This window comes from Aspergillus aculeatus (assembly GCF_001890905.1).
Source record: "Aspergillus aculeatus ATCC 16872 unplaced genomic scaffold ASPACscaffold_2, whole genome shotgun sequence".
Classification (NCBI taxonomy): domain Eukaryota; kingdom Fungi; phylum Ascomycota; class Eurotiomycetes; order Eurotiales; family Aspergillaceae; genus Aspergillus; species Aspergillus aculeatus.
The window spans coordinates 1971208-1997214 of record NW_017962977.1 but is presented as its reverse complement, the minus strand read 5'-3'; the positions used below and the strand labels follow the sequence as shown (position 1 = coordinate 1997214).

Genomic DNA, 26007 nt, shown 5'->3' with positions numbered 1-26007 from the left:
AGGAAGGACGATAGTCATATACTGTACTTTATTGATCTGCGTTAGCCAGTCCAGAGTTCTTTTCCAATTTATGTTATCATTCAAGATAGAACCTGCTATCATCAAACCTAACCAGAAAATCACTCAATAGATCAGAGCTTGAGAAAGGAATGAAGAAAAGGAAGAATAAGAAGAAGAAACAGAACGCCTCGAGAACATTTCCCAGCCAGCCCAACACCCAATCGTTGACCACAAGCTTCCCTATCCCAACTTCCCCGCTCAAATGCCCTACTTCCTCACCAGGTTGGCTAGAAATCGCCTACAAGAACGATCCCAGTCCGCTCGAGCTGTCACTCGACCCACTGCTACCGCCACCGAAGAGCGAGCTCAGCCCGCCAAGCCCAGACAGCCCGGAAGATCCTGAAGAAGCGGCGGATGACTCGGAGCTTCCGCTGCTGGTGCTCGAGCCAGTGGTCCCGGACGACGTAGTGGACGTAGAGGTGGTTCCCAGCTGCGACTCCAGCCACTGCGAGGCCTCGCCGGTGTTGGCAATGTACGAGAAGTGCGCGGGAAGCACGAGCAACGTGCCGTCGCAGACCATGTCGCCGGCGGCGCAGTAGATCTTGACCTTGTCCTTGGGGAAGTTCTGGATCTGGCCGTGTTCCTGGGCGTTCCGGGTGTAGCCGAAGAGGACCACACCCTTGATCTTATCCTTGACACTGTCGTCGAGCTCCTTGATGGAGTCGTCCATCACTGCTGTTCCTTGACTATATAGATCGGATTTGTCGTTAGTATATGTTATTGGGAGGGTGGATTTAGTTGAGTGATGAAGGAGCGGGCTTACCTATAACCACCGGCCAGGATCTGACTGTTGGGACACTTGGATGCAGCAAGGTTGAAGAGAGATTTGGCTTCGTTGATGGCCGCTGGGGAAGTGTTATCGGGCAGGGCGTTGGACATCAAATCGGCTGTGTAGGCGGGACCGACGCCCTGGCAGAGGACTTGGCCGGCCTTGGCCATCTTGAGGTTGTTGCAAACGGCCGGACCAGTTGAGATACCCTGTTACTGTTAGCTAGAGTACAGAGGAAGGAGTAGAGAGATGTGGCTTACAAGGAGACCCGGCTCCGTGGATGCGCGCGCAAAGATGAAGATGATGGGCTTGCAAGAGCCATCGCGGAGTTCGTTTCCAGAACTGACTGCAGAATACTCAGCAATGATGTCCGAGGAAAGAATAAAGCAGCGAAACCTTACACTGACGGGTCTCAAGCCCCATTGGGGTGGCCGCTGCAAGGCCCATGAGGCCAAGGAAGAACAATGGAAGCTTCATCGGGAGTAGTTGGGTGCTGCTGGACTGGGGGAGCTTCGACCAGACCAGGCTCCATCGCGAACCTATTTATACAGATTTCTCATATCCCCATGATTGGGACTAGCTCACATGTCGTCGAGGTGTTTTTCTCTTGGATGCCGAGATAGAATGAATTTTCTGGATGTGTAGCTTGTTTCATGCACGATTCTCGTTTCATACTGTCGCAGACAGTTCGACAGTCCTCATGAGAAAGAAAAACACGGACCACCTCCTTGATACTGTTGGCAACCACGGGTGTATGCTACCGAGGACCCTGAACAGACCCTGAACGGGTGGCTTGTCCGAAATCGGTGGATGAGGCTATTCGCTCGACGGCCAACGGCGTGTTTCAGCACAGGGCCACTTTTTGGGTCGGGGGGTAGATCTGGGTCCGCTGGTGGCAGAGAAGTCCGCCGGCCAAGCCGCCGGGGTCTGCCAGGCACCGATATTTTCTCTTGCCATGTGCTTGAGTTTGTTGTTGGAGTCTCAAAAATGAGACGAGCGATCAGGGCCTAGTCTATTACTCGTACATGATAGTGTGTGCACGGGGATCGAACCAAACACGGCCGATGATGGCATGCGGATCAGGAACAGGGCATTTGTTCCAGAATCCATATCCGAAGTAAACCCTTAAAAGCTGATCTATGGTTCGCTAGTGATCCTTGATCGGCATTTTAAATCCCTTGGGGGAGTGTAGACTGATCAGTTTGAGGTTAATGAGTAATGTAACGTATCGAAGAGTAGAGCCCGGTTGGATTTCTGATGCCGAGGTATATTATGGAACATTGCACGGCTATTGTTGGAGCAAGCCGAATGAGAATACGAGACCTCGAATGAAGCCAGAGAATCATAGTCAGCACAGTCAGAGATACAGAGATATTGACTGGAGAGAGAAAGATATCCTGGATTGAGAAGTGGCCGGTAGATAAATGAGTGTTCGAGTGTTCGAGTGTTCGAGAAAGTGTGTTGTAAGCGGCATGTCCCGTGACCAGCTATGCTTGCTCTGCTTGAAGCATCATCCCTTCCTGTTTAGGCTGACAGCAGTTACCATCAACTGACATCACCTTTGTATACTCTCCGAATCAACCTTGCTATTGAAATTGGTGATCTGATAGCCACACTATTGAACATTCTTCTGGAAGACTAGCAGAAGCCTAAAACCCCATTTCCAGTTACCTTCGAGATTGATTGCCTGCGTGTTGGAACACAGTGTTGCGCAAGGTTGGTGCCTATCTCAATTAAAGACCGGAGTAGTCTTGTCAAGTACCAATCTATTCCCCGCTAGCGTCATAGGAAAAAGATTGATCTACTGCTCTATCTGACAATTAGCGTAGGGCGCTTCACAGCCAACCACCACCTGCACTAACTTGATACAACAAGAATGCCGATCAAGTGCATCTGCGCAAGGTTTCTGGTCTCGCGAGACCAACAGCCACCAGCCAAACTAGAGCGCCGGGCCCGACCCCCGGACCCCAAGGCACGGCGCCAGCGCCAGCGCCAGCGCCCACCACCACCACCGGCGGCCGTGGCGCGCAATTCCATCGAGGAGATGCATCACAAGGCGCGCAACACCACCCGCGCCCATCTGCGAGAACACCACCGCCGGGTCCAAGCGTCACCCTTAGAGTCTCTCTCCGAGTCGGAAGCCAGGGACCTCGGGATCGACTGCGTCGAACTCCCTCTCCGCCCAGATGGGCTCTTACCTGAAGAGACAGACGAAGCCGTATACTTCCACCCGTGGCCGCTGCGGCGCCTCGAGGCTCACCCTGTCGACATGACGGACCCCACCACCCGGGAATCTGCCCGAGTCAAGGAGAAGCTCTGGGCGCGCTTCGACCGGAAGGGGACTGACCAGGACGGCTTCCTGAGTGCGGTCCTCGCGGACGAATTCCTTGAGTTCCTGCGCGAGGGGCCGCTGGGTCGTGATACATTGGAGCAGTTCTCGCTGTGGACTGAGGGGTCAGCTAAGTGAACTTACATATTTGATTTGTTGCAACGACTTAGCATTGCTGATAGTGGGGACAAACGGAGGGAGCCTCTCACAGAACCTTTGAAGGTGGCATTATTCGATCGCGGTACATGGATTTCAGCGCCTCGGCGGATCCGGAGGCGGGGCCTGGGGCTCCGCATGCGGCGGAGTTCAAGTTCGAGGAGGCGTGGTGTGCGCGCAAGGGAAATCCCCATGTCAGTCTCATCGTGACGCACAAGGTAGCTCCGGAGGAGAAGTTGCTGCGCACCGAAGTCCTGGCCCTGGTGGGCATTATGAGGACACGGCTGAGTCGGGCGGCTCTGAAGGAGCATACGATCATCCCGGTAGGAGACTTCTTTGTGACTAGCATTTCATAAACCTTCCACAGGCTGAACCATTCACCATTTCGGTATAGATCAACATGATATCATGCATGAGACAGCGTCGAGCGAGGATACTCCAGGCGCACTTCGACGGCGAAGACCTGGTGATTCGCAAGAGCCATCTCTACGACTTCACCACGCGAGAACTTCGCGAGAAGAACATTCCCTTGTTCTTGCTTTACATGGCCAGCAGGCCTATCGGGGATACCAAAGCCTACAAGAAACGGATTCGGGAAGTGTAGCCAGTAGCTACCAATGTGTGAGATGACCATGTGAAACTTCTCGCTCCATGTAAAGCAAACCTAAATCAAAATTCATTCTCCTTGGAAATATGAACACAAGAAGAACAAATCCTCATTCCCCATGCCATCCTACTTAATTCCTTCACGTAGATTCAGGAAACCCCCAAATTACCAACCCTAAATCCCCAGCATACATCCCCCAATAAATCCCATCAAATGTCAAGAGCCATCATACCCAAGACTCTTCAAGCCATAGCCCCATCCTCCTCCTCCTCCTCCTCCTCCTCCTCTTTCTTCACCCCGCCCAAATCCTTCTTCTCCAGCTTGAAAAACCCAAACCCCTCCTCCCCAACCCCTTCCTCCTGCACCTCCACCTTCACCTTCGCCTTCTTGGCCGCCTTCTTCGGCACCGCAGCGCCTTCACCATTCGCGTGGTCCCTACCCCCAGTCCCGGCCTTACGCTTGGGCTTGGTGGGAGTCTCCGCGTCGGCGGTGGTGGTGGCTGCTCCATTCTTCTTAGCCGGGGTCGTGATAGGGGTTGTATCGGTGGAGTTCGAGCCGAGGGCTTTAGCATGTCTCTTGAGTTTGGCTATGCGTTGTTCGATGGCGCAGGCGGTACAGTCTTTTCAAGTTGTTAGGGGGATTGCCAGTTTGGGCATATTTCAGAGGGAAAGCCCGGGGCGGGGGTGAGGGGCGCAGGTGGGAGCGGAATGAGAGAATGGAAGAATAGAGAAGGAAAGAGACCTAAGTCAGATTTAGATGGAAGAAAAACATACCTCCCCCCATGTGTTGGGCCAGTCTCTGGGAGTCAAGTTTCAGTTGGCCGTGGCATTGGTTGAGGACGCCGACGAAGAGCTGGATTTTCGGGTATAGAGGTGTTAGTTGTATGCATGCATAGTAAGGAGATTAAGCTGGGGAGAAGAGAGAGGGGGGGGGAGGGTGTAAAACCTTTGCGTCGGCTTCGGAGGTCCATTGCACTGGCATTTTGAGATCTTGTTGCTTGGTCTTGGATTTGAGTTACGTGTTGTAGGTGTTGTTGTTGAGGTTCGGGCTCTTGTCCTTGGGTTGTGTAGAGGGTAGTATCGTGCGGGGAGGGATGAAGAAAGATGGCTGGGGGATGAGGAGAGTGGGAAAAGAAGAGAAAAAGAAGAAGGTTAGGAAGAGGAGATTTATGGGGTTTGTGTTTGTTGGACTCGAGAAGGTTGGCTGGATGATTAGTGTTATTTGCTGGTGGTGAATGTTGCAGATGTGAAAGGTAGCTGAGCTGGGAGTTGGGAGGGTAGAATTACTGGCAAGACAACGGGAAATGTTCGCTGTGTCTTTTTTGTAAGTGTCTTTTTCATTGAGAAGTCTGTCTGCGCTTGTCGAAACGGCTGGTACTTCAGCTCAAAAACAAGGTCCTATCGCATGATACGTTGTTCATGAGGATCTACTCAACCCTGACTATGAGGCTCAGGCGTGTGTCTGTTGAGTTCACATGCGATGTATAAATGGACTGTACCTTTCAAGGTTGGCTTGAGTCTGTAGACATCAATAAAAGATGTAGCGGTAGATGTGAAAAATTTCACAGATAATGATAAATAAGTGCGCATACCCCAGCTCTATTAGGGCTGCTGCTCTACACATTTGAGGTGATGGATATGGGTAAGGATAAAGTATGATATAGTAAGGTATATTGTCTTTCCACACACTCTGGGAACATTGAACTACCACCCACCCTTACCAGCATTTCCCGTACTTTCCTCGATCTTCTTGGGCATGCCTCGCGTCGGCTTGGACTGCGCCGCCTCGTGCTTGCGAAGCTCCTCGGGAACCCGGGAGATAGGCGACTTGATGAGCATCTGTTTGAGGTCGTACCTGCAGAGGACAAGTCAGTAAAAACGAAGTGAAAAATACCAAGCTGAAGACGAGGTAACTGAGAAGAACTTTGAAGAACATGGAGAAAAAGGAACATACATAACGTCGGAATCCTCGTTCCCGAGGAAGGTGATGGCAACACCACTCTTTCCAGCACGACCCGTACGACCAATACGATGCGTGTAACTCTCGATACTCGTCGCCATGTTGAAGTTAATGACAAGACTGACATCCGGCACATCGATACCTCTACCCGCCAGGTCGGTCGCCACCAACACATCGGTCGAACCGTTCCGAACGGACGCCAGCGCCGCCTCACGCTGTTCTTGCGTCTTACTACCGTGCAAAGTAACAGACGAGAAGCCCCACTGTTTGATCTCCCGAGCGATGGCGTCACAGTTGCGCTTGATGTTGACGAACACAATGATCGGAGGCCGGAAATCGCCCGACGACAGGATCTCGCCGAGGCGTTTCTTGCGCTTGTCTTCTCCAGCGATCATCTCCACGCGCTGCTCGACTGTATCGACGGCTTCACCGGCGCTACCGATGTTCACAATGGCTGGGCGGCGGAGGTATTTGCGGGCGATGCGTTCGACGGCTGAAGGCATGGTGGCCGTGTACATCATTGTTTGACGGTAGCGTTGGAGATGGGCCGGTTGGTTCGAGTTGATATGGCGGCTCATTGCAATGGAATTCTCGGCTTCCTCGGTGTCCGGCTTCTCATTGGTAACAGGCAAGGCATCCAGGATTTTGTTGACAGGCTCTTCGAAACCCAGATCGATCATCCGATCAGCTTCATCCATAATCACGTAGCAACATTGACTGAGGACGAGCATCCGACGCTCGATACAGTCGACGAGACGACCAGGCGTAGCGATAATGATCTCCGCACCATCACGGAGACTGTAGGCCTGTTCCTCCAACGAGTGTCCACCGACGATACTGACGACGTTGAATCCAAGCGGTTGGGTGAACTTCTTGGCTTCAATCTCGATCTGTTGCGCCAATTCACGAGTCGGTGCCAGCACAATAGCGTAGGGTCCGTCGTTCTTGCGCCATTCGAATTCGTCAATCCGAGGAAGCTCCGCAATGTAGCAGAGAAGTGGGAGAAGGAATGCCGCCGTTTTACCGGAACCAGTGACAGCCACACCGATGAGGTCGCGATTCTGCATAGCGATGGGAATAGCCGCACGCTGGATAGGAGTGGGTTCTTTATAGCCAACCTGGCCGATAAGCTCCAGTAGACGCGAGGGCAGTCCCGATTCATCCCACGAGCGCATTGGATTGGGCACGCTCCCACCCTTGGTACTGATGTTGAAATCTTCCTTGAAGATACGCCAATCGCGCTCGCGCATATGTTCCAGCTTCTTCTCGGACCAGTGCTTGTCCAGCTGGTTGCGGGTACTCTCTTCGCGGCGACGGCGCTCCATCTCCAGGATTTCGCGCGCGCGGATGCTGCCAGCTTCGCGGTCGCGGTCCTCTAAAGCCCGCGCGTAGGTCTTGGCCACTGCGTCAGCCACATCGTCGCCGAAGCCAGCCAGACGGCCACGGCCGAAGAAGTTGGCTTCGTGTCGGTGTTTGTAGAGCGGGTTATAGTCGCCGCTAGTGTCTTCCTCAGCATTCCACTCGAAGTTGAACTTGCGATCCGTCGTGCGCTTGCGCTTCTTCTTCGCGGAGAAATTCGACGTCTGGTCGGCGCCCATGTACCGTTGCTTGATAAGCGCAGCTTGTGCTGCTTGTTCCTCCTCAGCGTCATCCACGGCGCTTCTTCTGTTCTTATGTTGTTTGCCAGGGCCGCTGGTCAAGCCATACGACATCGGTTTAGGGGGAGGGGGGGGCGAGAGATCGTAGTTCTTGGTGTTGCGCATCGGAGCCGGCGCGCTGGGCGCATCGGAAGAGTTGCGCATGGCTCGTGGACCGGTGGGGATCGAGCGGGAGTTGTCATTGTGGCGGGACTCTGATGAGCGGTTGGAGGATGTGTTGTCGATCGTCTCGGAGGACGTCTGATCGGTCTTGAGTCTGCGCGCAGCTTCGACTTCCTTTTGGCGCTTCTCAAGGGCGATCTTTTCTCGTTCCTTCTTCGACAGGAATTTGGGCTGGGAATTGTTAGCTGTATAGCTTGATTTGAACGAAGCCCGAGTGAAATCTACCTTGGCAGCTGCAGCATCAGCTTCTCGTTTCTTGCGCACCAGCTCTTCGACACTCAGAGGTATTGCAGCTGGTCGTTTCGGGGCTCCCCATCCGACTTTCTTCTTCTTGGATTCTGGCTCTGGCGGCGGAGCAGGTGGAAGGTCCTCCGGCGGTGGCGGAGGTGCGGACGTGTCTGGCGGCGGAGGAGGAGCGGAGGAATCCTCTGGAGGCGGGGGAGGAGAAGGAGGACGTTCGATGGGTTCTGGAGGTGGCATAGGAGGGGGGGGAGTCTCCAAAGAACCGTTAGTGATTATACCATCCATGGTGAATTGTGGAGATAGAAAGAGGGAGGAGATACAGCACGCCGCTGGTAGGCGTTTGATGACCGACTATCAAAGGCGGCAGGCGGCGCCGCGGAGTCTAGAATTTCTACGGGCGCGCAAGGAAGCTGGGACCGCAGTCAGTCACGTGCAGAGTATTTTGAAGTATACAGTCACCACCTATTGTTTTTTTATCATGAATACCTACCTGATGGAAGTTGCAGATATAACTGATGACTTTCTTCTTGGCCAAAAGCCTCAGTGAGTTGATATTTACAGCTCGATGACCGGAGCGAAGCACCTCTCAGCACCTACAAATGCAAAACAAACACAGTAAGCGAAGTAACTAGGCAGCTCAGCATCTCTCCTCATAAACAACCTCGAAGTCTCCCAGATGTACGACATGGCAATCCTTCGTCTCCTCCAAGAATCGTGTTCCATCCTCCCCCTCTGCAAGCCTCACTTGGAACCTCTCTAACAACTTCGCCAACACAATTCGCATCTCGATGTAGGCCAGCCCTTTGCCAGCGCAGGTATATGCACCTGCGACAAACGGCATGAAGGCTGACTTCTTCAGCGTCAATCCTGGCTGTTCGCCGGTCCAGCGCTCGGGGATGAATTCTTCGGGACGGACGTAGTTCCGGGGGTCTCGCTGGACGGGGAGAACAGGGACGCTGATAATCGTGTCGCCGGGAATGAAGACGGTGGTGGTTGATGAAGATGAGGATGCGTTGGTAAAAGTAGGCAAGGTGACGTGGATACCCTCGGGGGGTGTTTTGCGTGGGATCTCTCCAGGGACAGGGGGTTGGAGCCGGAGGGCTTCATTAATACAGGCGTTAAGATAAGGAAGAGAAGTGATAGAGCGGTAGTATGAGGCTCCAGGCTCGGAGTCAGTCTCTTGATCGTTGCTTTGCTCTCGAAGACGCTGTGCAGCTTCGTCGAGCTCCGCTTGGAGCTTGCGTTGGATAAGAGGGCTGCGTGCGAGGTGAAAGATCACAGTCGCCATGGTGGTGGCCGTAGTGTCTCTAATGTCGAGTCAGATCCGTATTATCCCTCTCCCAATAGTCCTGGGAAGGACATATACAGAAATTTAGGGGTAGAAAACATACCCTCCGGCAATGACCATCAACTCCCCCTCACTATACAGTGCTGACCTCGACAGATTCACCATCGCCGGCATCATCTTACTCATCGCATCAGTAGCCTCATGTTCCGGCGTGTGCAACCGCTGCATCTTCTCCCGGATCCGCGCCTCGATCCACGCGCCGTAACGCTGAAGCGGCGAATCTGCTCCAGGCAGGTTAACCAGAAGACTCATCAGCCACGGCGCCTGCGAGATGATCCGCTGACCGGCAGTGACCTGCCTCACAAAGTGCAGTGCCGGATTGAGCTTCCAGTTCTCAATGTTCTCGAACGAATACCCCCAACCAATGAGGCCCATGAGATCATAACTTAGCAACTGCATCGTATCCGGACCCGAGACCACTTGACCAGCTCGTTGACGCAGAGCATCTAGGAACCGGTCCGTGGTCTTGACGACCACAGGCTGATAGGACTTGAGAGCTAAAGTTCAGTAGCAAAAAGTTAGCACACCCTCACTTCGACCCTCGGCCCATCTCTCATCGATCACTCTTAATGCCAAAAGAGACAAGCAGGACACACAAACCTCGAATATTGAATGCCTTATCCCAGAGCGCCTTTCTGCGCTGCGTATGAGCTACCGGATCTCGCATATGGAACACCGCAAAGTCCTCGGAGAAATCCCCCGCGGCTTTCAAGCGATCATACCAGATGGCGCGGGTACACCGACTCGAGGCGCCGTAGATGACCTCGATTGCGTCGGCCGACAAGACGCTGAGTTCCTGGGGCCCCGTTCGGACGATATCGCCATACTGCTTGTGGAGGTTCCAGATGCGCTCAAAGTCCCGTTCCTTTCCGATGTTGCCATACGCCGCTACGAGCTTCGATAGCTTCAGGGCGACTGGGCCTGGAAAACGACGGAGACGGTGGAAGAACGCCCGGTAGACTAGAATGGAGACGAAGAGAGGTCCGTAGAAGTAAAGGTTTAGTAGAGATATCGTGGAGAGACCGCGGAGGAATGCGCCGATACTCCAGGGAGACTGCTGCGGGTGGGTGTTCACCAGAGTGAAGCCCAAAAGGGCGATATTCACAATCACATGCCACAACAACCAGGTACGGATCTCTTTGTTGTTGCGTTCCCCGCGGATCCAATAGAGGAGATGGGCGCTCACGCCAGCCAAGGCAAGAAGAGGGCCATGCTGTCTGGTGAGGTCAGCCAGGTCGATTGACACGGCCATCATTGACGTTGTGCTAATTGGTATCTCTTCGCGATGACCCCTTCTGGAAAAAGAAAAACATTAGGGAGAGATACTGAGGAAGATACGAGAGAAGGATTCTAAATAGTTTCTCATGTCCCAAATCGACAGCGCCATCTCCAGCACTAATCAGTAATCCCGAGATCCCCGACCCTCTTCCTACGACGGTGGGACCTGTCATAAGCATGGGAACTCGTGCTGACACTCAGTTGTCTAGTAAGTCTACTAGCTGAGGCTGAACTTGCCAGCTTGGCCCAATCACACCTAAATATCTTATTCAAGTAGATTTACGAGTCGAACTAAGGTCTGTCATTGGACGGTTCGGCAATACTGAGCATGGATCCACTTGCCATTTATCCATTCCGAAGGGTCTGTGGTAAGGCAGTCGAGGAGCTGACCTCGAAGCTGGACATTCACAACACAGTCATTTGCATTGGTGGTTAGTGTTATAAGAGGAAAAGTAAAAAGTAGAAGCTACCTACGCATTAGAATACAATGGAGACAGTGTCCAATTCTCATAATAGGCCACCCAGTTTCACATGAAATCGTTGGGAAGCAGTCAGGGAGCAGGCTGATTCAATTGCCCCCACTAGACAGATCACTTGCTCCTCCCTCCCTCAACACGCCTGAGTCGCTGAAAGCTGCATAATCAATAAAATAGGTTGGGGAAATAGATTGAGGGGCTATTGTTCTACACATCGACAAGCCGTTGCCGGCTTGAACTGGGAAAAAGGGAAACCAACCACCGTAAAAGGGATATCAGGAGTTAACAAACCTGGGCTGTGGCAAGCTCAGGCTGATATAGTGAATCGGGGGAAGAGCTCACGCGTCGCCGTTGACAGGCGCCTGCTGGTAGTAACCAGCATAAGGGTTGGCTTGGGGTGTAGGAACAACTACTTCCGCCGTCGCTGGGGTCACCGGGGCGGCTGCCACCGGGGCTGGTGCTGACGCTGCCTCAGTGGCCTGCATGTGCGATACCGAGGCAGGCCCGTGGACCTCCCGATCAAGGGTCATGTACTCCTTCGCCGCATCCTTGGTGCCGCGTTCCAGCAGATAAACCATGTAGACTTGCACAAGCTCTCGCACTGCTTGAGCGGGGAGGGAACTCTTAGTCCGGATTTCGTCGACAACTTGCTTGATGCGCTCGTATTGGACCGTTTCGGAGGTCGCACTCGTGGGCTGATCGAGTTCGAAGTGAAGATAACTCGTCCAGAACGGACGGCTGTCCAGGTAGTATTGCTGATTCTTTTGATAGACTTGACGAGCCTCTTCGGACGAGCCCTTGATCTTCCACAGAAGGCGAGCCCATTCGGCAACCAGAGCCGCCTTTGTGGCGAGGTCACACTGTGGCGAGTCAAGCTGAGTCTTGTACACCTCAATGGCAGCTTCAAGTCCGCCGTGGCGACGCGACATGTTGGCCAAAGATACTATCGTCTCCACGTGGTTTGGAAGATGGATCAGGATGGCCTCGTGAATTTCCTTGGCAACATCCACACGGTCGCTCATCTCCTCGAAATAGGCATACTGCAGCCGCGTTGCCGGGTTGGCAATCGGCACGTACAAGCAGCTTGCACGTTGGTAGATAATGCGGACTTCCTCATCCTTGCCGGGCTGAGCGGCCATCCAGCGGGCATAACGCTGCCAGAATTCATCGTAGTGAGCGCAAGTCACGAGACACCTCTCGTACAAGAACTGGATACGAGCATAAGATCCCTCGGACTCCTCAAAATCCAAGTACTTCTTCCAATTCGATAGCTGACCTTCATCCAGCTCAGTTACATGGAAGTATGGACGCTTGATCTCCGACTCGTAAGTCCAACGCTTGGTGGTCTCGGTCTGGGTCTTGGAGAAAATCTCAAGGTGGTGACTATCGACGCGCAGTCGGAGATCTCTTTCAACTTCAGCCTCGGCCTTTGCACCAGGAGCAATCTGACCTGCAGCGGCGTCGAGCTCCGCACGGAATTGCGACAACGTTTCGGGTGATGCCAATTCGGCGACGGGCCGAGCTTGCGCCAATTGTCTATACCGCTCGAAGTACCGGGCATACTGGTGCATGGGGATGTGGATTACCCGACCCAGGATAGCGAAGATCTTGTCAACGGCCTCCACACGTTCCTCGAACTCGATATACTTATCCCAGAACGGGTGTGCCAAAAAGTCCAAGCCGACACTACTTGCACCACGTTCAAAAAGCCTGAGCACAAATGAGAGAAATGTTAGCAAGCCATTCCGAGCTGAAGGTCAGAGACCAGTTAGAGGGGGAGTAGGAGGAGGATGCGGGGGAGGAAGGGGAGAAGATGACAAGGATAGCAAACATGAGCATCAGATTTCCAATGCCTGCGAGTCCGAACAATTGAACAACCAAGTGGTGAGAACGGTGGATGAGAACGTCTGTTTTCCCTCCTTCTGCACCGAGCGCAGAGTAGGCGTCACCGAACACAGCCGATGATATTCGTGCAGGGCAAGGTGGTTGAGACGTCAAATCAGATAATTCAAAACTTCTTTCAAAGAGGGGGAGGGAGATAGGACAGCCTGAATAAGCCATGGGTGAGAAGTAAACTCCAGTTTTTTTTTTTCTTGGAACCCGGGTAAGGTGAAATCTCACCCATCATTGAGGGAACTGTTGCCAGCGGAGATTTGCACCCCGCAGGTTCGGTACAACAACAATGTCCGTGCTGCGTTGATCATGGTTACGAGGGCAAGGAAGGAAAAAGCAGATCTAGTTATACTTACTCTCGGATCACGTCAGCGTCGTGAGAAGTCTCGGCCTTGAAGGAGCAGTAGTTGGTCCAGAGATCGACCGAGGGGGAGATGCTAGCAACACCTCGCTCATAGACCTGTAGCTATTAGCGACTACCCCACAGATCGTTAGGAAGCAGGTGTGCCATGCGTACCATATCTGCAGCTTCGGTTCCGGTGAGGGAGAATTCCAGGTCGGCATACTTCTTCCAGTATCCGAACAGCAGAGGGAACTTGGCCAGGAAGCGGTCGTAAACATTGCGGACGGTGGTAATAGCTTGGGGGTTGGAGTTGCGGTTGATGCCACCCTCCAAAGCCTCGGCAGCGCGAACAAGTTTCTCCCATGTCTCGAAGTTATCGGGATCATCGAGCTAGAAGGAAAAGCCAGGGTCAGCTCGTGGGGTCCAGGGTAACCTCCAGAGAGCGCAAAGAGCTAAACGGGAGAACCAGTTCATACCAATTCAACTTCAAGCTTCCTCAACTCCGCATTCTCTTCCTCGGAGCCTCCATAATTGTAGTCCGCCATGATGGCAGCAGTATGAGCGGGGGTGGTCGTTGTACGGATTTGAAGTTGAAATTCCTAAGAATCCGGGGACAGATAATCGAGAAAGGAGGAGAGATCAACAAAAGCAACCAAACAACACAACAAGAGACACGATCCAACAACAAGGGTGGGGGGTGGAGAAGAAGGAGTCAGAGTTGGTGAATCCCGCAAGGAGGAAAGGCGACAAGCGTAAGTAGCGAAGACGGATGAACCTTGGACCTTTGCACACTCCAGGCTAGTCGACGTACTTGCGGACGGAACTAAGCCTCTTCGGATTTCTGTTTTCTCTGCTGAAGTTTCCCTTCTGCGGGCGGGCATTTTTCTGCCCGTCGCTTCCGCCAGCCCGATCTAACCTTCCAGGCTGCCTTCTGCTGCCTCAGGCTTCCATTTGTTTTTCTCTCCTCTCTCTTCCTTCCCAAAACAGACTAGCGCCGCCTTTCAACCGTCTGGGTTTTGAATGCAAAGCAATCAAAAGTGGTGGAAAAGATAGCGCGGCAGTTTCCTGAGCACGACTTCAACGCTTAACTCTTCCCTCCTCGTCCCCCTCCCCTCCATTCACAAGTCCCTCCCGACTTCCAATTCTTCGAGGAGTAACCCACCGAAGGGGAAAAACCCTCCAACCCTCACAATGGCCGCCCCGCAAGCCGCCAGCAGCCTGGCGACCAAACTGCCCACGCGCCTCCGCAACTTCTTCGCCCGCTATCCTCCGCAAATCTATTCCACGACCGTCCGCCCTCCGATCGAAGTCCCCAAGCCAGCTGCACTTGCTCAGGCGGCGGCCGCCGCAGCCCCTAACACCACGACCACCACGAACACCACCACATCCACAACCACAACAACCACCACCTCCAGCAGCATCTCCCCGGTCACCGACGCGATCACCGAATCCCTCCTCCCATCCCCCTACACCCCGAACCGCGAAGCGAAGGGCTACCAGCCGCCGGACCACAAGTACTCGGACGCGCTGCTGTGGAAGGGTCCCAAGGGTCGGCTCAATCCGTTCCTGCCGCGGAAGCTGGGCGAGCGGAAGTGGGAAGGCCCCAAGATCGGCCTGCGCCGGCAGGCGGAGCTGGTGAAGCTGGCCCGCCAGTTTGGGGTCGAGGAGCTGCTCCCGCCCAGCCGCAAGTCGGCCGAGTACAAGGAGGCCCGCCGCGCCGAGAACCAGGGCCTGGCCATCAAGGGTACCGGTGTCGGGCAGAAGGTCAAGGGCCACAAGTGGGAACGCACCATGGAGGCGCGCCTCGAGGACCGGCGCAAGGCCATGCTCGAGATGCCCGAGATGGTGCGGTTGTGGAAGCAGGTACGTTTTGAACCCCGGATGGGTTGGAGTTTTAGAATTAGGAGGGTGTATGGATTGGATTGCTAATGTGTTCTTTGTTTCATTACAGAGAGGTCATGGTCGTGGTTGGAAGCAGTGGCCCAAGAAATAGAGCGGTCTCTCGCTTTCATTTCTTCTTGGGGGCTTTATGCACCCCGTTTTTTGCCGCGCTTCTCGTCTCGATACGGTTTCTCCGAACTCAACTAATGTTTGAAGGTTATTGGGGGCTGACTGCCAGGGCCTGGGATGGATTCAGGTTACTACATGACCAAACCCGGGTGGGCTTTGATTGATCATCATCCTCATTCGTCATCATCGTCATCATGTTTCGGAACGGGAGTTATCTGTTTGTACAAATCGCTATATTGTTCTATATCAAGTCATGCATTTGAGTGCCCTATCCCAACATTCAATTCCACTCTGCTTATCCGGTATCTGGTATTGCACACAACCCAAATGCCCTTAAAACGCCCTATATTCATATGCAAAACATAGCCCCATAGTCCGATTATACAATCAGTCACGGGCCAAAAGACGGATCCACAGTATCACCAACCATGACCTTCCGAGATACGGCGGAGGCCTCCTCCTCGTCCACGGCCCCCAACGAAGCCAACCCAAGATGCCGTCCAAAGTAGATCTTATTCCCGACCTTCCGCGTCTTCGCTAACGTCGAATAGGGCTCATCCCCACGGACGCCAGTGTACTGATCCACGCATACCATCTGGCACCGTTGACACGACCCCAAAACATTGAACGGGACACCGTCGGGGCCACCAATGCGCACGCTCTGCCACTCATCTTCAACGTAAGGCCTCTCGGCGTTCGCCGGCCTGGGGATTCTCTCCGCGACCACGATGTTGGCGCGGAACACATCGGCGGCGACGGCTTTTTTGTTGCTGCTGCCATTGCCGCCGGCGCCGCTCGCGGTGTTGTTGCGCTTGATCGCCTCGTTCAGGCGGTTGACGGAGGAGCGCGAGATGAGGAGGATCGGACTCTCGTTGGACAAGAGGATGGGATTCTGCGGCGACGCCAGCTGGGGATCTTGCGGAAAGGAGCCGGGCATTGTCGTCCGCGCTCGCAAAGGCGAGTTTCTATTGATGAGCGGGCCGGTTGAGGAAGCAGATCTCGTCGTCGACGACTGCGGGGGGAAGCGCGCGAGGGTGCATGGCACACCCAGGAAGTTGGAGAAGAACGAGGAGACTTCGTGCGATGTATAGGCCTGCACGATGACTTGATCACCACAGACGGTGGAGGGCTCGGAGGAGTTCTGACATAGCGAGGTGGTTACGAGGTTCAGGTTTCCACGATGAAGGGGGATTTCTAGGGATTTTCCATGTGTAGAGGATGCGCCGCCGCAAGTGATCCGCAAGAATCCGCCAGCAAGGTCGATGACCGGCCGTATCAGCGCCATGCGCGGATATCTCTTCTGGTTGAGCGCCACACCAGTTCCCTGATGGATCAAGCACCATTCCCTGTCCCATGCCAGTCCCTCCGGGTGGATCTCCCAGCGTATACCGTCAGGCACTTTGAATGCAGCGCAGCTCTTGATGGGGTAGATTGATAGACTCTCCACATAGAACTCTGGCTGCTGGATGAGGTTGTTGTCTACTGGCGGTGCCAGAGTACACACATCGAGACTCTTCTCCACAAAGAACTCTTCCAAAAAAGCCACGAAAGTGTTGATGTCCTTCAAGCTGCTCATCGCACCAAGGCTGGCCCTCAAAATGCCAGTCGGTCGCCCGTCCATGATATCATGATCATCGCCGCAACGCAACCCATGGGAGAAATGCCGGAGCATGTCGGCACCACTCCAATCCAGACTAGCCGCTGTGCCTCCAGGGTTGCAAAGCGTACCAGATCTGATCTGAATGTTCTTGATGCCTGCCAGTCTCTCCACCTCGGACTTACCAATCCACGTACCCTGACTATTCCGCAGATTGAATGCCAGAATCGGACCTTGCAAAGAGGAATCACTATAGTCCGCGTGGGCCGACTTATAAACATGGCAGACTCTCTCCCCGTTATGATGCCGCAAAGCAACCATACGATCATGTAATCTCCTGGCCAAGAAGCGCGTGTGCGACGAGACATTGCTCATCGAGCCGAAGAGGCGCGTGTGCGTTTCGAAAGCCAGATCCAGCGCGATGATGTTATGGAATGGCAGAGTCCCATCTTCCAGCCGTTCGTGTATCGAAGACTGCTTCTTCGCATGCCAGGGCGTCTCGTGCGTGAGAACCATATCCACAGTCCCACCACCAAAGAACCTCCGCTTATCAAAGACCTGCCCTGCATTCTTGCGGACAATCAACGCCCCAAGGTCCGGAAATCCGAAGATCTTATAGAAACTGAGAACCGTGAAATCGGGTGCGTTTGCCGCGTCGCTCAGATCGAGGGGAGATGTGGAGACCAGGGAAGCGGCATCGAGCATGGTATAGACCCTCTGGGAAGACACGGTACGGATCTTTCCACACCATTGAAGCGGGAACCGACGACCGTTCATGTTGGACTGCGCAGGAAACGCAAACAGCCGGTTGCCCTCAGCGGAGGCAGAATCCAACCCAGACATCCAGCGCTCAACCTCATCGTCGGACATGAAACATCGACTCCCGAGCGCTGCGAGCTCACGAGCCCCAACCAAGCTCGTGTGCGCGTCGACATGGTATCCATACCAGAACCCTTGGGGCGTTGCATCACGGAGGGCATCAGCGACCAATTTAATAGCCGCTGTAGCGTTGGCCACAAAGACGAGATCGAATTCTTGGGGGTCAGCGTTGAAGAATCGAAGAGCTCGTAGACGTGTGTCGTCTATTCGCTGCGTCGATAGTTGGGAGGGCGCGGACAGTGAATGCGGGTTGCCGTAGATGTTGGAAGTGAGGTCACGCGAAAACGAGTCGATTAGAGACTTTGCATATAGGGTCGTCCCGGCATGATCAAGGTAGGTAGTATCTAGAGAAGCCAAGGGTGTCAATAAATTGCTCTTTCTTGTGTGTGAGGCTAGCTGAGTCCAGTAGTCGAACCTTTCAGCAAGGGGTATTCGCGCTCCCGAATGACATCTATGCCTTCCGGATAGCTTCGACTGTATTCAGACCCGTTTTCTTTCGTTCCATAGTCACCCATCTTGCCCAACAGTCTGCAGCAGCGTGAGCAGCATCAGAGCTCAAGAACGATTGTTTGTGGAGTATACAGTCGAGGTGGGCATCGCCGTGGAGAATCGAGATCGGGGTGGCGACCGGTTGTTCTTGCACACTCACCACATACAATGATCGGGAGGGGGGCTTGCGTGATGATCAAGGAAGGGAAGATTTGAAATAAAGAAGAGTTAGATAATGGCGAACTCTGTAGTCACACGTAGTTATCGAGCAAGACGGGATGATGGTGTCAGGAACAAACGCCTAACTAGTACTTTATTTCAATGACTTGGGCCGATAAGGCTGGTTATCGGAGCTTACCGAACCTGAGCTCCAACGGTTCGCCACCGACAATTATTCGACCCTCGGCAGCAGGAACATCCAAAAAGTCAGAAGAATGTTCCTAAGGCGATAGCGGGGAACTGTTGGGCGACCGAGGATAAGAAGTTGAGCAGAAATCTGTGTGACAGTGCGAAATGTTATACTTTGTTTTAAGGCACTAGAGCGGAGGAGAAGTCAAACTCCCCCACTCCTGCTTTCTTATCGAGCGCGGGGAGCGGCGGCCAGATCCGATGATCCTGGCTTGCATCATTCTTCTTCAGGACTAGATGATTTCCTCAAAAGTGGAGGCCTCAATACAAGGCACAAACTACAATGTAGATATTCATTTCAAAACAAAATCATATGACACATAGAACAGCCGTACGAAGCATTAACATCCCCGGGGCTGCAATCGAGCACAAGATCATGCGGTATATCTTTCAGAGAGAAGCACAGTCAAAGTATGTGCTTGAGCTGGTAGATGCAAACATAGTATCAAAGGAAACAGTTTCTCGTAAGTCGTGAGCGCGATCGCATCTCTCCATGGGCCTAAACCCCAATCCGGCCCTTTGTGCATCATCAACAATCTCCATCATTAACCATATACCATTCCATCGTAGTCCGTAAAGTCGTAAATGAGAGAAATCAATCCTAGACTTCATAGTGATGTCGGCTGCGCGAGCTGCTGTGGCGCCTATGACCGCGTCGACTGCTGTGACTGCGGCGCCGCACAGTCGTCTCCTTGACAACCGTGTCCGGTCGGCGGTAGATCATCATCGCCAGTATCGCCGTCCAGAAGAACAGAATCACCTCGATGATCCCCAATGCAAAGCAAGCTTTGAGCATCGCGCATGTTTTGTTGATGTGGAATGACAGCGGATTGTCCGAGGTGTAGCCATAGTATCCGAAGGGACCAAGCGAAATGTACACTGAGCCTCCATTCCAGTGCGCACAGTCGGCATTCGTGATGAATCGCAGCTCGTAGACCCCTGCGATAAATGCGCCGAAGAATAGTAGATCCACGAATGCGACGAACATCGCTGAACGTCGAGTGGTTGAAATACGAATCATGGTATCGATACACCAGAAAGCCGCAATGACGCTGACAATGAAGATGACTAGGATATAGGCCGGGGTAATCATGTTTGCGTTCAGATACCCGTTGACAAAGTAGGCCTATCGTCCGGATGTCAGTTGCAATACTCGGGAGGGCTCAATTCTAGCTGTGGAATGTGCCTACCATCATTCCGATGATCGGAATTAGAAGAATAAGCTCTAAGAGCCGATTGAGGATGAAGAAGAGACTGCCAATCATCTTGCCTGTTGTTATTCGCACAATGCGCGCGAATCAGCTCGACTTAACAGTTGCTGAATTGGGTGCAAGAAGGTCTATCGAAATTCAGATGGCTGCAAGGTCAGATTAAACAAACGGGCTGGCGAACAGCTACAACGTCATCATACACTCAATGAAGATTGGCGATGGACGGGGAGGGCGATAGGAATGAAAATGAGACCAAGGTCGGAACAAGGTACAACCAGGCTCTGACGTTGCGCCGGACAGCGTATAGCGAGTAGTGAGGGGATCGGTTAGGAGCCGGTCTAAATGTAGCTCGATTCTTTGAAAACGCACGAGAGAGAAACCCACACGCAGTTAGATAAAAGAGAAGCAAGGGTGCAGATGATGCATCCCAGAAGACAGAACTCAACAGGAGAAAACTGGTAGATGGAAAGAAAAGAATGGGTCGGTCGGAGGAAGAATATGCACGTCGGAGAAAGGAAGAGGGGAGGCTGGGCGACTGAGGACGCGGGGTGGCTGGGAGAACAGTCGATGAAGTCGTTACAAGGGCGGCTCGCTGCGTCTCACCACAGCCTGACTATGATGACATTGAAGCGGTTGACCTTCCAATTAAGCAGTACGTAGATATAGACTAAATTAGTTCAAGATAACGTTACCTTATTTGTTGTTGGCCCATGAGCATCATGGCAATTGTTATGATTGTTTACTGTAGCAACAACAACAAGACCCGGTCATCGGTGGGGCCGCCACGACGGGAAGAAAGAAAGTCTAGAGCCAGCCGTCAATGATCATCAGGGACAACCTCAATTACTCGATCGATTATCATGGAGTAAGTATCCGAGGCGAAGAGAGAGTCAGTCGGCGTCAGCGAGGTAATCATGACCTTCCAGAAAATAGATAGCGTAGCAAAGTATGTACATTGTGTACAGTTTGTACAACCGGTACAGTACATGCCGCAAATACTGCGCTGTGATCACCGCCTGCGGTTTCATCATCGATCGACTCATTAAATCCTCAAGAAAAGCCCACTTACCGCCCGCTAATCCATGGTCGTAAGTAGACCATAGAACTTCTGGCCATTCGGAGCGAATGTTGTTGTCTCTGTCATTTTCCCGCCTGTTGTTTGAACTCAATAATGTACCTTCCGTGACTGATAGCCACGCTTTTCCCCGAAAAAGAAAACGTGAAGACAAGACAAAGAGAGAAAAATAAACCAAGATTATCATCACGGTAAGAGCCCGAAAAAATGTTACATGCAAGTGTACTGGTATATGTTCTATAAATGGCAACATAATGAAACCCCCTCGCGTTGAGGCGACCGGGGTAGCCCCGTCCGGTGCCTTATACTTCCCGCGAGTGCAGCTCAGTCAGATCCCGCCCTCGATCAAGCTGAGCAGTCATCACTCGTGTGGGTGCATGGAGAGCTGTGGCCGCCTGTGGTAGTTGCGAGTCATACGTTGTGTCGACCTCGTATTGTGGAATCGATCCACCCAGTCCTGGGTTGCGTGCTCGAGCATACCCAGACTGCATCTCATAGCCATTTGCGTGGACGTCCTCGCTAGATGAGGACCAATTCCCGTCCTCATCCTGCGATCGACGAGTGTACATATTTGTAGCGTAGGGATTGGATGTGGGAACATAAGCCGCGCCATTGTCTGCACCAACCATCGGCTTCGACTGACTGTCTTCTGCCGGGTGACGGAGCGCCGCAGTACTATCTTCGAATCTCACCATGTTCAATGGCTCTGACGGGGGTAGCGGCTCGGTCCCCCAGCTGCGGATCGGATGCGCGCGACCTTTCTTCCAGGGCTGTGAAAGAGGTGGGAAATACTGATGATAGGAGATAACGGCGCAGAGGATCCCAAGAAGCGATCCAGTGATGACGTCGAAGGGGTGGTGTCTCGCATCCATAATCCGACTCACCGCAACAAGAGTAGCACCCAGGCTCGGTATCATGACCAAGAGTGCTTTCCAGACCTCACCTTTGTTGTCCATTATATGCAGTTTGCCACTCATCCAGAGCGTCAGGTAGAACAAACCAGCAAACGACGCTGTAAGGTAGGTCGAGTCAGGGATCAGTTTCAATCTTTTGGTATTGCAGAGACAATCTTACAGCTACTGTGGCCTGTTCTTATAAGTCAGCATACGATCAGTTTCAAAGTGTTTGCAGTATTGTCGAACCTGATGGCCATGAACGGAAGCCGTCTTTGATGAGCGCATGTTCGCCCGTGCAGATGGTAGAGTTAGACAAGCCTGGGATTGCATCCTGGCTTCCTGCGCGTGGCTGGCATCGATCAATAAAATCGGGCCGAGGCTTGCCACAGGCGTTCTTCAATGCTTGCGTGATGACGAACGTCAGCCCCTGAGAGAGCAGGAGCCCCAGTATCCCACAGTTAAACTCCCATAGTCGATCCTTCCACCGATACGGGCCTGAGAATTTCCGTTTGCCGGATACTGGATCCTGTGGTTTGTTGTGGGAGAAGAGACCATCTATAAGAAGGGTATAGACGGCAATGATGACTAAAGGCGCCACTCCAGAGATACAAAGAGCTTCCTGTATCGTGATACGCTCGTGAACGGCATATGGATACTGGATGGAGATATTTCGTAGCGAGAAATGTTGGTGGTAGGGTTCAATGGAGTCGAGAGCATAGAACCCAGCAATACAGACACTGGTGCAGCAGTCTTGTTAGCAGGAATTCCTGACGGTCGGTTCATGATGTGGACAAACACGAGTATAACATAGTCCGCGATGTATCTGGAGCAAGAAAGCGTTAGCCATTGTTCTGGGTTTGGATGAAGTAGGCAGAGCAGGCCTCCGTCTGGACTTACGAAAGCACAACCCGCGGTCTCAGGCGCTGCTTGGAAAAGAGCAGCTTGTCGGGCAGGCGATTCATCATGCAATGAACGCAGCGCCTAGCGATATTCAAAGTTCCACAGAATCAAAGCAGATAACCAAGAAACGAAGCTATGTCTAGCAAGTAATTTGTTGATATTGTTGTTGAGAATTTACGTCTGATGGCTGTTGTGTAGGGTAGGGAAATCGAGCACGTGAGGGGATCAATCAGCTAGGTTGCTGCCATTCGAAATACCAATCAACAAAGGGAGAGGAGTCCAATTGAAAGAAAACCCAGATGCTACCAAACGTTCGTCTACAATACGATGTACGAAACGTACGAAGTACAGAAGATGAAAGGGAGAGATAATTGAGAGAAGAAGTCAAGAGATCTGAAAAACGTTTGCTTTATTGCAGGCCCGCGGGTGGGCGAACTTAAAATGGTTGGCATCGCCGCACGATCAGCGTGAATAAAGCCTTGGTCTCTTGGTATCAGCGGCTGGGTATAAATACCTAGAGTAAGTTACGGAGGATTGACCGCCCCAAGGACAACCGCCTACAGCCTCCACCCCCGCAATGTTTGACAAGCCGCTCAGCCACTTCTGCACGTACACGCCATAGGGCTGCTGGATGCCGGTTGCAAATTCAGAGAAATAACAGGTATCTTGGAGCTGTCACAACGAGTCCCCAGATCATCAAAACACACACTCGATTCCTCAGTAAGACTGCATACATATCATTAGGATTAAGTATATTTACTTTGTTCCTATTTAGCTCCTCTGAAAACGAGCCATCACTTACGAATATCATATCTTAAGAAAGAAGTCTAACCCTTGGTTCGAACACAAGTTACGTGCATTATACCGTCCAGGAAAAAATAATGAGTTGGTATCCGGCGGGATCTGGAACCCACATACAAAAATTACCAACCCTGAAATGATGCTGCCTAAAGTCTTGTCTTTCTTAGGACTCCACCCGGAGACCAGCCCATCGTACTAGCTAACCACGAGTCCAGAACAACTGCAAAGACTCCTCAGTGGCAGTCATGAGCCGAAATGACATTCGATATAGTACATTATCATTCAAAAACTACCTTGGCTGGCAGTAAGACAGCCTCTCAATCAGAAACCTCTTATAATCGTTTGACCATCATTGCCGGCTCTCATCTGTGTGCCATAAATCAAAGAAAAGAATCATATTGCCAGAGCTAGAAGGGAATATTCAGTGTAAATTAAGAAACGAAAAGGAGTAAAGTATGGGTCCAGGATTCATGTTCGCGTTTGGTCCGAAGGATGACCCGTTGAGAAAACCAAGTTAACAGACGGTGATAAACAGACCGAGACTATAGCTTATGGTTAGCTGAAGGTCTTTCAATAGACGTTCATCAGAGTATACTCACGGAGATGGGTTGTAGTCCTCGAAGAAGTTGAGGTAGGTGTCACCGGTTCCCTTCATTTCATAACCCACGGTTTGACCAGCCGGGCACGAGAAAGAGGCAACCAGGTAGGAGTTTCCGGGTGAAATGGTGATTTCTCCATAGTCCTGTTTGACTGACGGAGCGGTGTTATAAGTGGTCTTCAGCCCAGCAGCAGACGTCAGCTGAGAGAAGTCAACCTTGCCGTCACCACTGAAGGTGTAATCAGAGGTCTCGAGGTCTTCCTTGTTAGGGAACAAGAAGATGAGGCTGCATGTCTTGCCGGCGTCAGAAGATGGGATATCAAAATTGAAGATGGTCGACACTGTGGACGAAACGGTGCCGAAGAGCTGAGAGCCATAGGCGGTATCAGGGGTGGAGGAGTTGACAGGAACAATGAGATGAGGATACTCATAGTCACCTGACAGATCAGTTGGGCAGCTGGCAGCGCCTGACCGAGTAGCGGAAGCTGATGGTTGAGTACTGCTGGAGCCTCCGGATGTTCCTGAGGGAGCAGGTTGAGTGCTCGCAGGCTGGGTTCCGGTGGATTTAGTACCGGCAGGCTGAGTACCAGCGGGCGGCGTCCCGGCAGGCTGCGTTCCACCAGTTGTGGTTCCGGCGGACTTGGTGCCTGCGGGCTGAGTTCCACTGGATGCAGTTCCAGAGGGCGGAGTACCAGCGGGCGGAGTACCAGCGGGCGGAGTACCAGCGGGCGGAGTACCAGCGGGCGGAGTACCAGCGGGCGGAGTGCCTGCAGGTTGAGTTCCACCAGGTGCAGTTCCAGCGGGCTGAGTTCCACTAGGCGCAGTTCCAGCAGGCTGAGTGCCTGCGGGCTGAGTGCCTGCGGGCTGAGTTCCACCAGGTGCAGTTCCAGCGGGTGGAGTGCCTGCGGGCTGAGTTCCACCGGGCTGAGTAGTTCCAGGAATTGGGATCGGAACAGGAACAGGCTGGGTGCCAGCAGGTTGAGTCACGCCAGGCTGACCGGGCCGAGTGCTAGCGGGTTGGGTGCCAGCCGGTTGAGTACCTGCAGGCTGAGTTCCAGCGGGTTGGGTTCCACCAGGTGCAGTTTCGCCGGGTAGAGTTCCAGCCGGTTGAGTTCCCGCGGGTTGAGTGCCGGCAGGCTGAGTTCCAGCGGGCTGAGTGCCGGCAGGCTGAGTGCCGGCAGGCTGAGTTCCACCTCCGGGCTGGGTTCCAGCGGGCTGAGTACCGCCAGCGGGCTGGGTGCCAGCGGGCTGAGTTCCAGCGGGCTGAGTTCCAGCGGGCTGAGTGCCTGCGGGTTGAGTGCCGGCAGGTTGTGTACCCTGAGGAACGCCTAAAACACTAGAACCAGGAATTGGAATCGGTACCGGAACACCAGAAGTTCCTGCTGCGCAATTGGATTGAATCACGGTAGCGGTGACGGTAACTGTCTGAGCGGAGGCACATCCAGCGCCAGGCACTGGTGCACTGGAGATGGGACCACCCGGTATGGAAGCAGAGGATTGACCTGGGGAAACCCCGCCAGGCACGGGTGTGCTTGAAGCAGCGCCACCAGGAACGGAAGCAGAGGATTGACCTGGGGAAACCCCGCCAGGCACGGGTGCACTTGAAGCAGCGCCACCCGGAATGTAGGAAGATGATTGACCTGGAAGAACCGAGCCAGGTTTGCCAGACTGGCCGGGCACCTGAACCGATGATACTGCCGTAGCTGTGCCGCCGCCCTTACCAGCACCAGCACCGGAACCCGAGCAAGAGTCGGCGGCCAGCGTGATGCTCGAGCATCCAGTCACCGAGGAGCTCTCAGTGGTATAGATGTTTAATTCACCGTTGTCACCCGTCTGGCATGCCACAAAGGTAGAGTCGCCCT

At 53.1% G+C, this 26007-nt stretch overlaps 10 protein-coding genes across 10 annotated transcripts; 2 read left to right on the top strand and 8 right to left on the bottom strand.

The window, feature by feature from the left end:
* Positions 1 to 65: 65 nt before the first annotated feature.
* On the bottom strand, positions 66 to 1316 carry ASPACDRAFT_75480 (cutinase family protein). The gene is made up of 4 exons (XM_020204464.1): positions 1231 to 1316; positions 1090 to 1175; positions 824 to 1038; positions 66 to 746 (listed from the first exon to the last, which is right to left on the bottom strand). The coding sequence occupies exons 1-4, from the start codon at positions 1304 to 1306 to the stop codon at positions 299 to 301; spliced, it is 825 nt and encodes a 274-aa protein (XP_020060301.1). The 5' UTR covers positions 1307 to 1316; the 3' UTR covers positions 66 to 298.
* A 1035-nt stretch (positions 1317 to 2351) lies between these two features.
* Positions 2352 to 4044, top strand: ASPACDRAFT_112165 (uncharacterized protein). The gene is made up of 4 exons (XM_020195620.1): positions 2352 to 2545; positions 2659 to 3283; positions 3370 to 3637; positions 3709 to 4044. Exons 2-4 carry the CDS (start codon positions 2706 to 2708, stop codon positions 3916 to 3918), a joined length of 1056 nt encoding a protein of 351 aa, XP_020060300.1. The 5' UTR covers positions 2352 to 2545; positions 2659 to 2705; the 3' UTR covers positions 3919 to 4044.
* A 119-nt stretch (positions 4045 to 4163) lies between these two features.
* Positions 4164 to 4902, bottom strand: ASPACDRAFT_57313 (uncharacterized protein; the record flags this gene model as incomplete). The annotated part of the gene is made up of 3 exons (XM_020203228.1): positions 4164 to 4540; positions 4695 to 4773; positions 4867 to 4902. The coding sequence occupies 3 exons, from the start codon at positions 4900 to 4902 to the stop codon at positions 4164 to 4166; spliced, it is 492 nt and encodes a 163-aa protein (XP_020060299.1).
* Positions 4903 to 5502: 600 nt separating this feature from the next.
* On the bottom strand, positions 5503 to 8338 carry prp28 (mRNA splicing protein PRP28). Its single transcript, XM_020195619.1, has 3 exons — positions 7926 to 8338; positions 5875 to 7871; positions 5503 to 5775 (listed from the first exon to the last, which is right to left on the bottom strand). Exons 1-3 carry the CDS (start codon positions 8226 to 8228, stop codon positions 5625 to 5627), a joined length of 2451 nt encoding a protein of 816 aa, XP_020060298.1. The 5' UTR covers positions 8229 to 8338; the 3' UTR covers positions 5503 to 5624.
* Positions 8339 to 8406: 68 nt separating this feature from the next.
* On the bottom strand, positions 8407 to 10766 carry ASPACDRAFT_1852877 (cytochrome P450). Its single transcript, XM_020197273.1, has 3 exons — positions 9892 to 10766; positions 9335 to 9788; positions 8407 to 9250 (listed from the first exon to the last, which is right to left on the bottom strand). The coding sequence occupies exons 1-3, from the start codon at positions 10544 to 10546 to the stop codon at positions 8581 to 8583; spliced, it is 1779 nt and encodes a 592-aa protein (XP_020060297.1). The 5' UTR covers positions 10547 to 10766; the 3' UTR covers positions 8407 to 8580.
* Positions 10767 to 10883: 117 nt separating this feature from the next.
* On the bottom strand, positions 10884 to 14096 carry ASPACDRAFT_112159 (putative mRNA splicing protein (Prp39)). The gene is made up of 4 exons (XM_020195618.1): positions 13758 to 14096; positions 13456 to 13671; positions 13295 to 13398; positions 10884 to 12755 (listed from the first exon to the last, which is right to left on the bottom strand). Exons 1-4 carry the CDS (start codon positions 13824 to 13826, stop codon positions 11384 to 11386), a joined length of 1761 nt encoding a protein of 586 aa, XP_020060296.1. The 5' UTR covers positions 13827 to 14096; the 3' UTR covers positions 10884 to 11383.
* A 376-nt stretch (positions 14097 to 14472) lies between these two features.
* Positions 14473 to 15274, top strand: ASPACDRAFT_57309 (mitochondrial 54S ribosomal protein mL59; the record flags this gene model as incomplete). The annotated part of the gene is made up of 2 exons (XM_020203227.1): positions 14473 to 15144; positions 15233 to 15274. 2 exons carry the CDS (start codon positions 14473 to 14475, stop codon positions 15272 to 15274), a joined length of 714 nt encoding a protein of 237 aa, XP_020060295.1.
* A 408-nt stretch (positions 15275 to 15682) lies between these two features.
* Positions 15683 to 18282, bottom strand: hxB (putative molybdenum cofactor sulfurase protein (HxB); the record flags this gene model as incomplete). The annotated part of the gene is made up of 2 exons (XM_020199061.1): positions 15683 to 18111; positions 18183 to 18282. 2 exons carry the CDS (start codon positions 18280 to 18282, stop codon positions 15683 to 15685), a joined length of 2529 nt encoding a protein of 842 aa, XP_020060294.1.
* Positions 18283 to 18926: 644 nt separating this feature from the next.
* ASPACDRAFT_75473 (uncharacterized protein) lies at positions 18927 to 20295 on the bottom strand. Its single transcript, XM_020204463.1, has 2 exons — positions 19855 to 20295; positions 18927 to 19790 (listed from the first exon to the last, which is right to left on the bottom strand). The coding sequence occupies exons 1-2, from the start codon at positions 19927 to 19929 to the stop codon at positions 19266 to 19268; spliced, it is 600 nt and encodes a 199-aa protein (XP_020060293.1). The 5' UTR covers positions 19930 to 20295; the 3' UTR covers positions 18927 to 19265.
* A 957-nt stretch (positions 20296 to 21252) lies between these two features.
* ASPACDRAFT_39568 (phosphatase PAP2 family protein) lies at positions 21253 to 22808 on the bottom strand (the record flags this gene model as incomplete). The annotated part of the gene is made up of 5 exons (XM_020200613.1): positions 21253 to 21962; positions 22025 to 22036; positions 22093 to 22583; positions 22643 to 22669; positions 22744 to 22808. The coding sequence occupies 5 exons, from the start codon at positions 22806 to 22808 to the stop codon at positions 21253 to 21255; spliced, it is 1305 nt and encodes a 434-aa protein (XP_020060292.1).
* Between the last annotated feature and the right edge of the window lie 3199 nt (positions 22809 to 26007).

What these genes read in the sequence shown, in the direction of transcription:
- ASPACDRAFT_75480 (XM_020204464.1), bottom strand. Translation starts at nt 1,306, where the DNA reads ATGAAGCTTCCATTGTTCTTCCTTGGCCTCATGGGCCTTGCAGCGGCC. An exon ending in GGGGCTTGAGACCCGTCAGT is followed by an intron (nt 1,176 to 1,230) that starts GTAAGGTTTCGC and finishes AGTATTCTGCAG; the next exon opens with TCAGTTCTGGAAACGAACTC. An exon ending in ATCCTGGCCGGTGGTTATAG is followed by an intron (nt 747 to 823) that starts GTAAGCCCGCTC and finishes CGATCTATATAG; the next exon opens with TCAAGGAACAGCAGTGATGG.
- ASPACDRAFT_112165 (XM_020195620.1), top strand. Translation starts at nt 2,706, where the DNA reads ATGCCGATCAAGTGCATCTGCGCAAGGTTTCTGGTCTCGCGAGACCAA. An exon ending in TTCTCGCTGTGGACTGAGGG is followed by an intron (nt 3,284 to 3,369) that starts GTCAGCTAAGTG and finishes AGCCTCTCACAG; the next exon opens with AACCTTTGAAGGTGGCATTA. An exon ending in AGGAGCATACGATCATCCCG is followed by an intron (nt 3,638 to 3,708) that starts GTAGGAGACTTC and finishes ATTTCGGTATAG; the next exon opens with ATCAACATGATATCATGCAT.
- prp28 (XM_020195619.1), bottom strand. Translation starts at nt 8,228, where the DNA reads ATGGATGGTATAATCACTAACGGTTCTTTGGAGACTCCCCCCCCTCCT. An exon ending in CTGATGCTGCAGCTGCCAAG is followed by an intron (nt 7,872 to 7,925) that starts GTAGATTTCACT and finishes AACAATTCCCAG; the next exon opens with CCCAAATTCCTGTCGAAGAA. An exon ending in AACGAGGATTCCGACGTTAT is followed by an intron (nt 5,776 to 5,874) that starts GTATGTTCCTTT and finishes TGTCCTCTGCAG; the next exon opens with GTACGACCTCAAACAGATGC.
- ASPACDRAFT_1852877 (XM_020197273.1), bottom strand. Translation starts at nt 10,546, where the DNA reads ATGATGGCCGTGTCAATCGACCTGGCTGACCTCACCAGACAGCATGGC. An exon ending in TAAGGCATTCAATATTCGAG is followed by an intron (nt 9,789 to 9,891) that starts GTTTGTGTGTCC and finishes ACTGAACTTTAG; the next exon opens with CTCTCAAGTCCTATCAGCCT. An exon ending in TTGATGGTCATTGCCGGAGG is followed by an intron (nt 9,251 to 9,334) that starts GTATGTTTTCTA and finishes ACTCGACATTAG; the next exon opens with AGACACTACGGCCACCACCA.
- ASPACDRAFT_112159 (XM_020195618.1), bottom strand. Translation starts at nt 13,826, where the DNA reads ATGGCGGACTACAATTATGGAGGCTCCGAGGAAGAGAATGCGGAGTTG. An exon ending in GGAAGCTTGAAGTTGAATTG is followed by an intron (nt 13,672 to 13,757) that starts GTATGAACTGGT and finishes TTTTCCTTCTAG; the next exon opens with CTCGATGATCCCGATAACTT. An exon ending in GAACCGAAGCTGCAGATATG is followed by an intron (nt 13,399 to 13,455) that starts GTACGCATGGCA and finishes TAATAGCTACAG; the next exon opens with GTCTATGAGCGAGGTGTTGC.
- ASPACDRAFT_75473 (XM_020204463.1), bottom strand. Translation starts at nt 19,929, where the DNA reads ATGATTGGCAGTCTCTTCTTCATCCTCAATCGGCTCTTAGAGCTTATT. An exon ending in TTCCGATCATCGGAATGATG is followed by an intron (nt 19,791 to 19,854) that starts GTAGGCACATTC and finishes TCCGGACGATAG; the next exon opens with GCCTACTTTGTCAACGGGTA.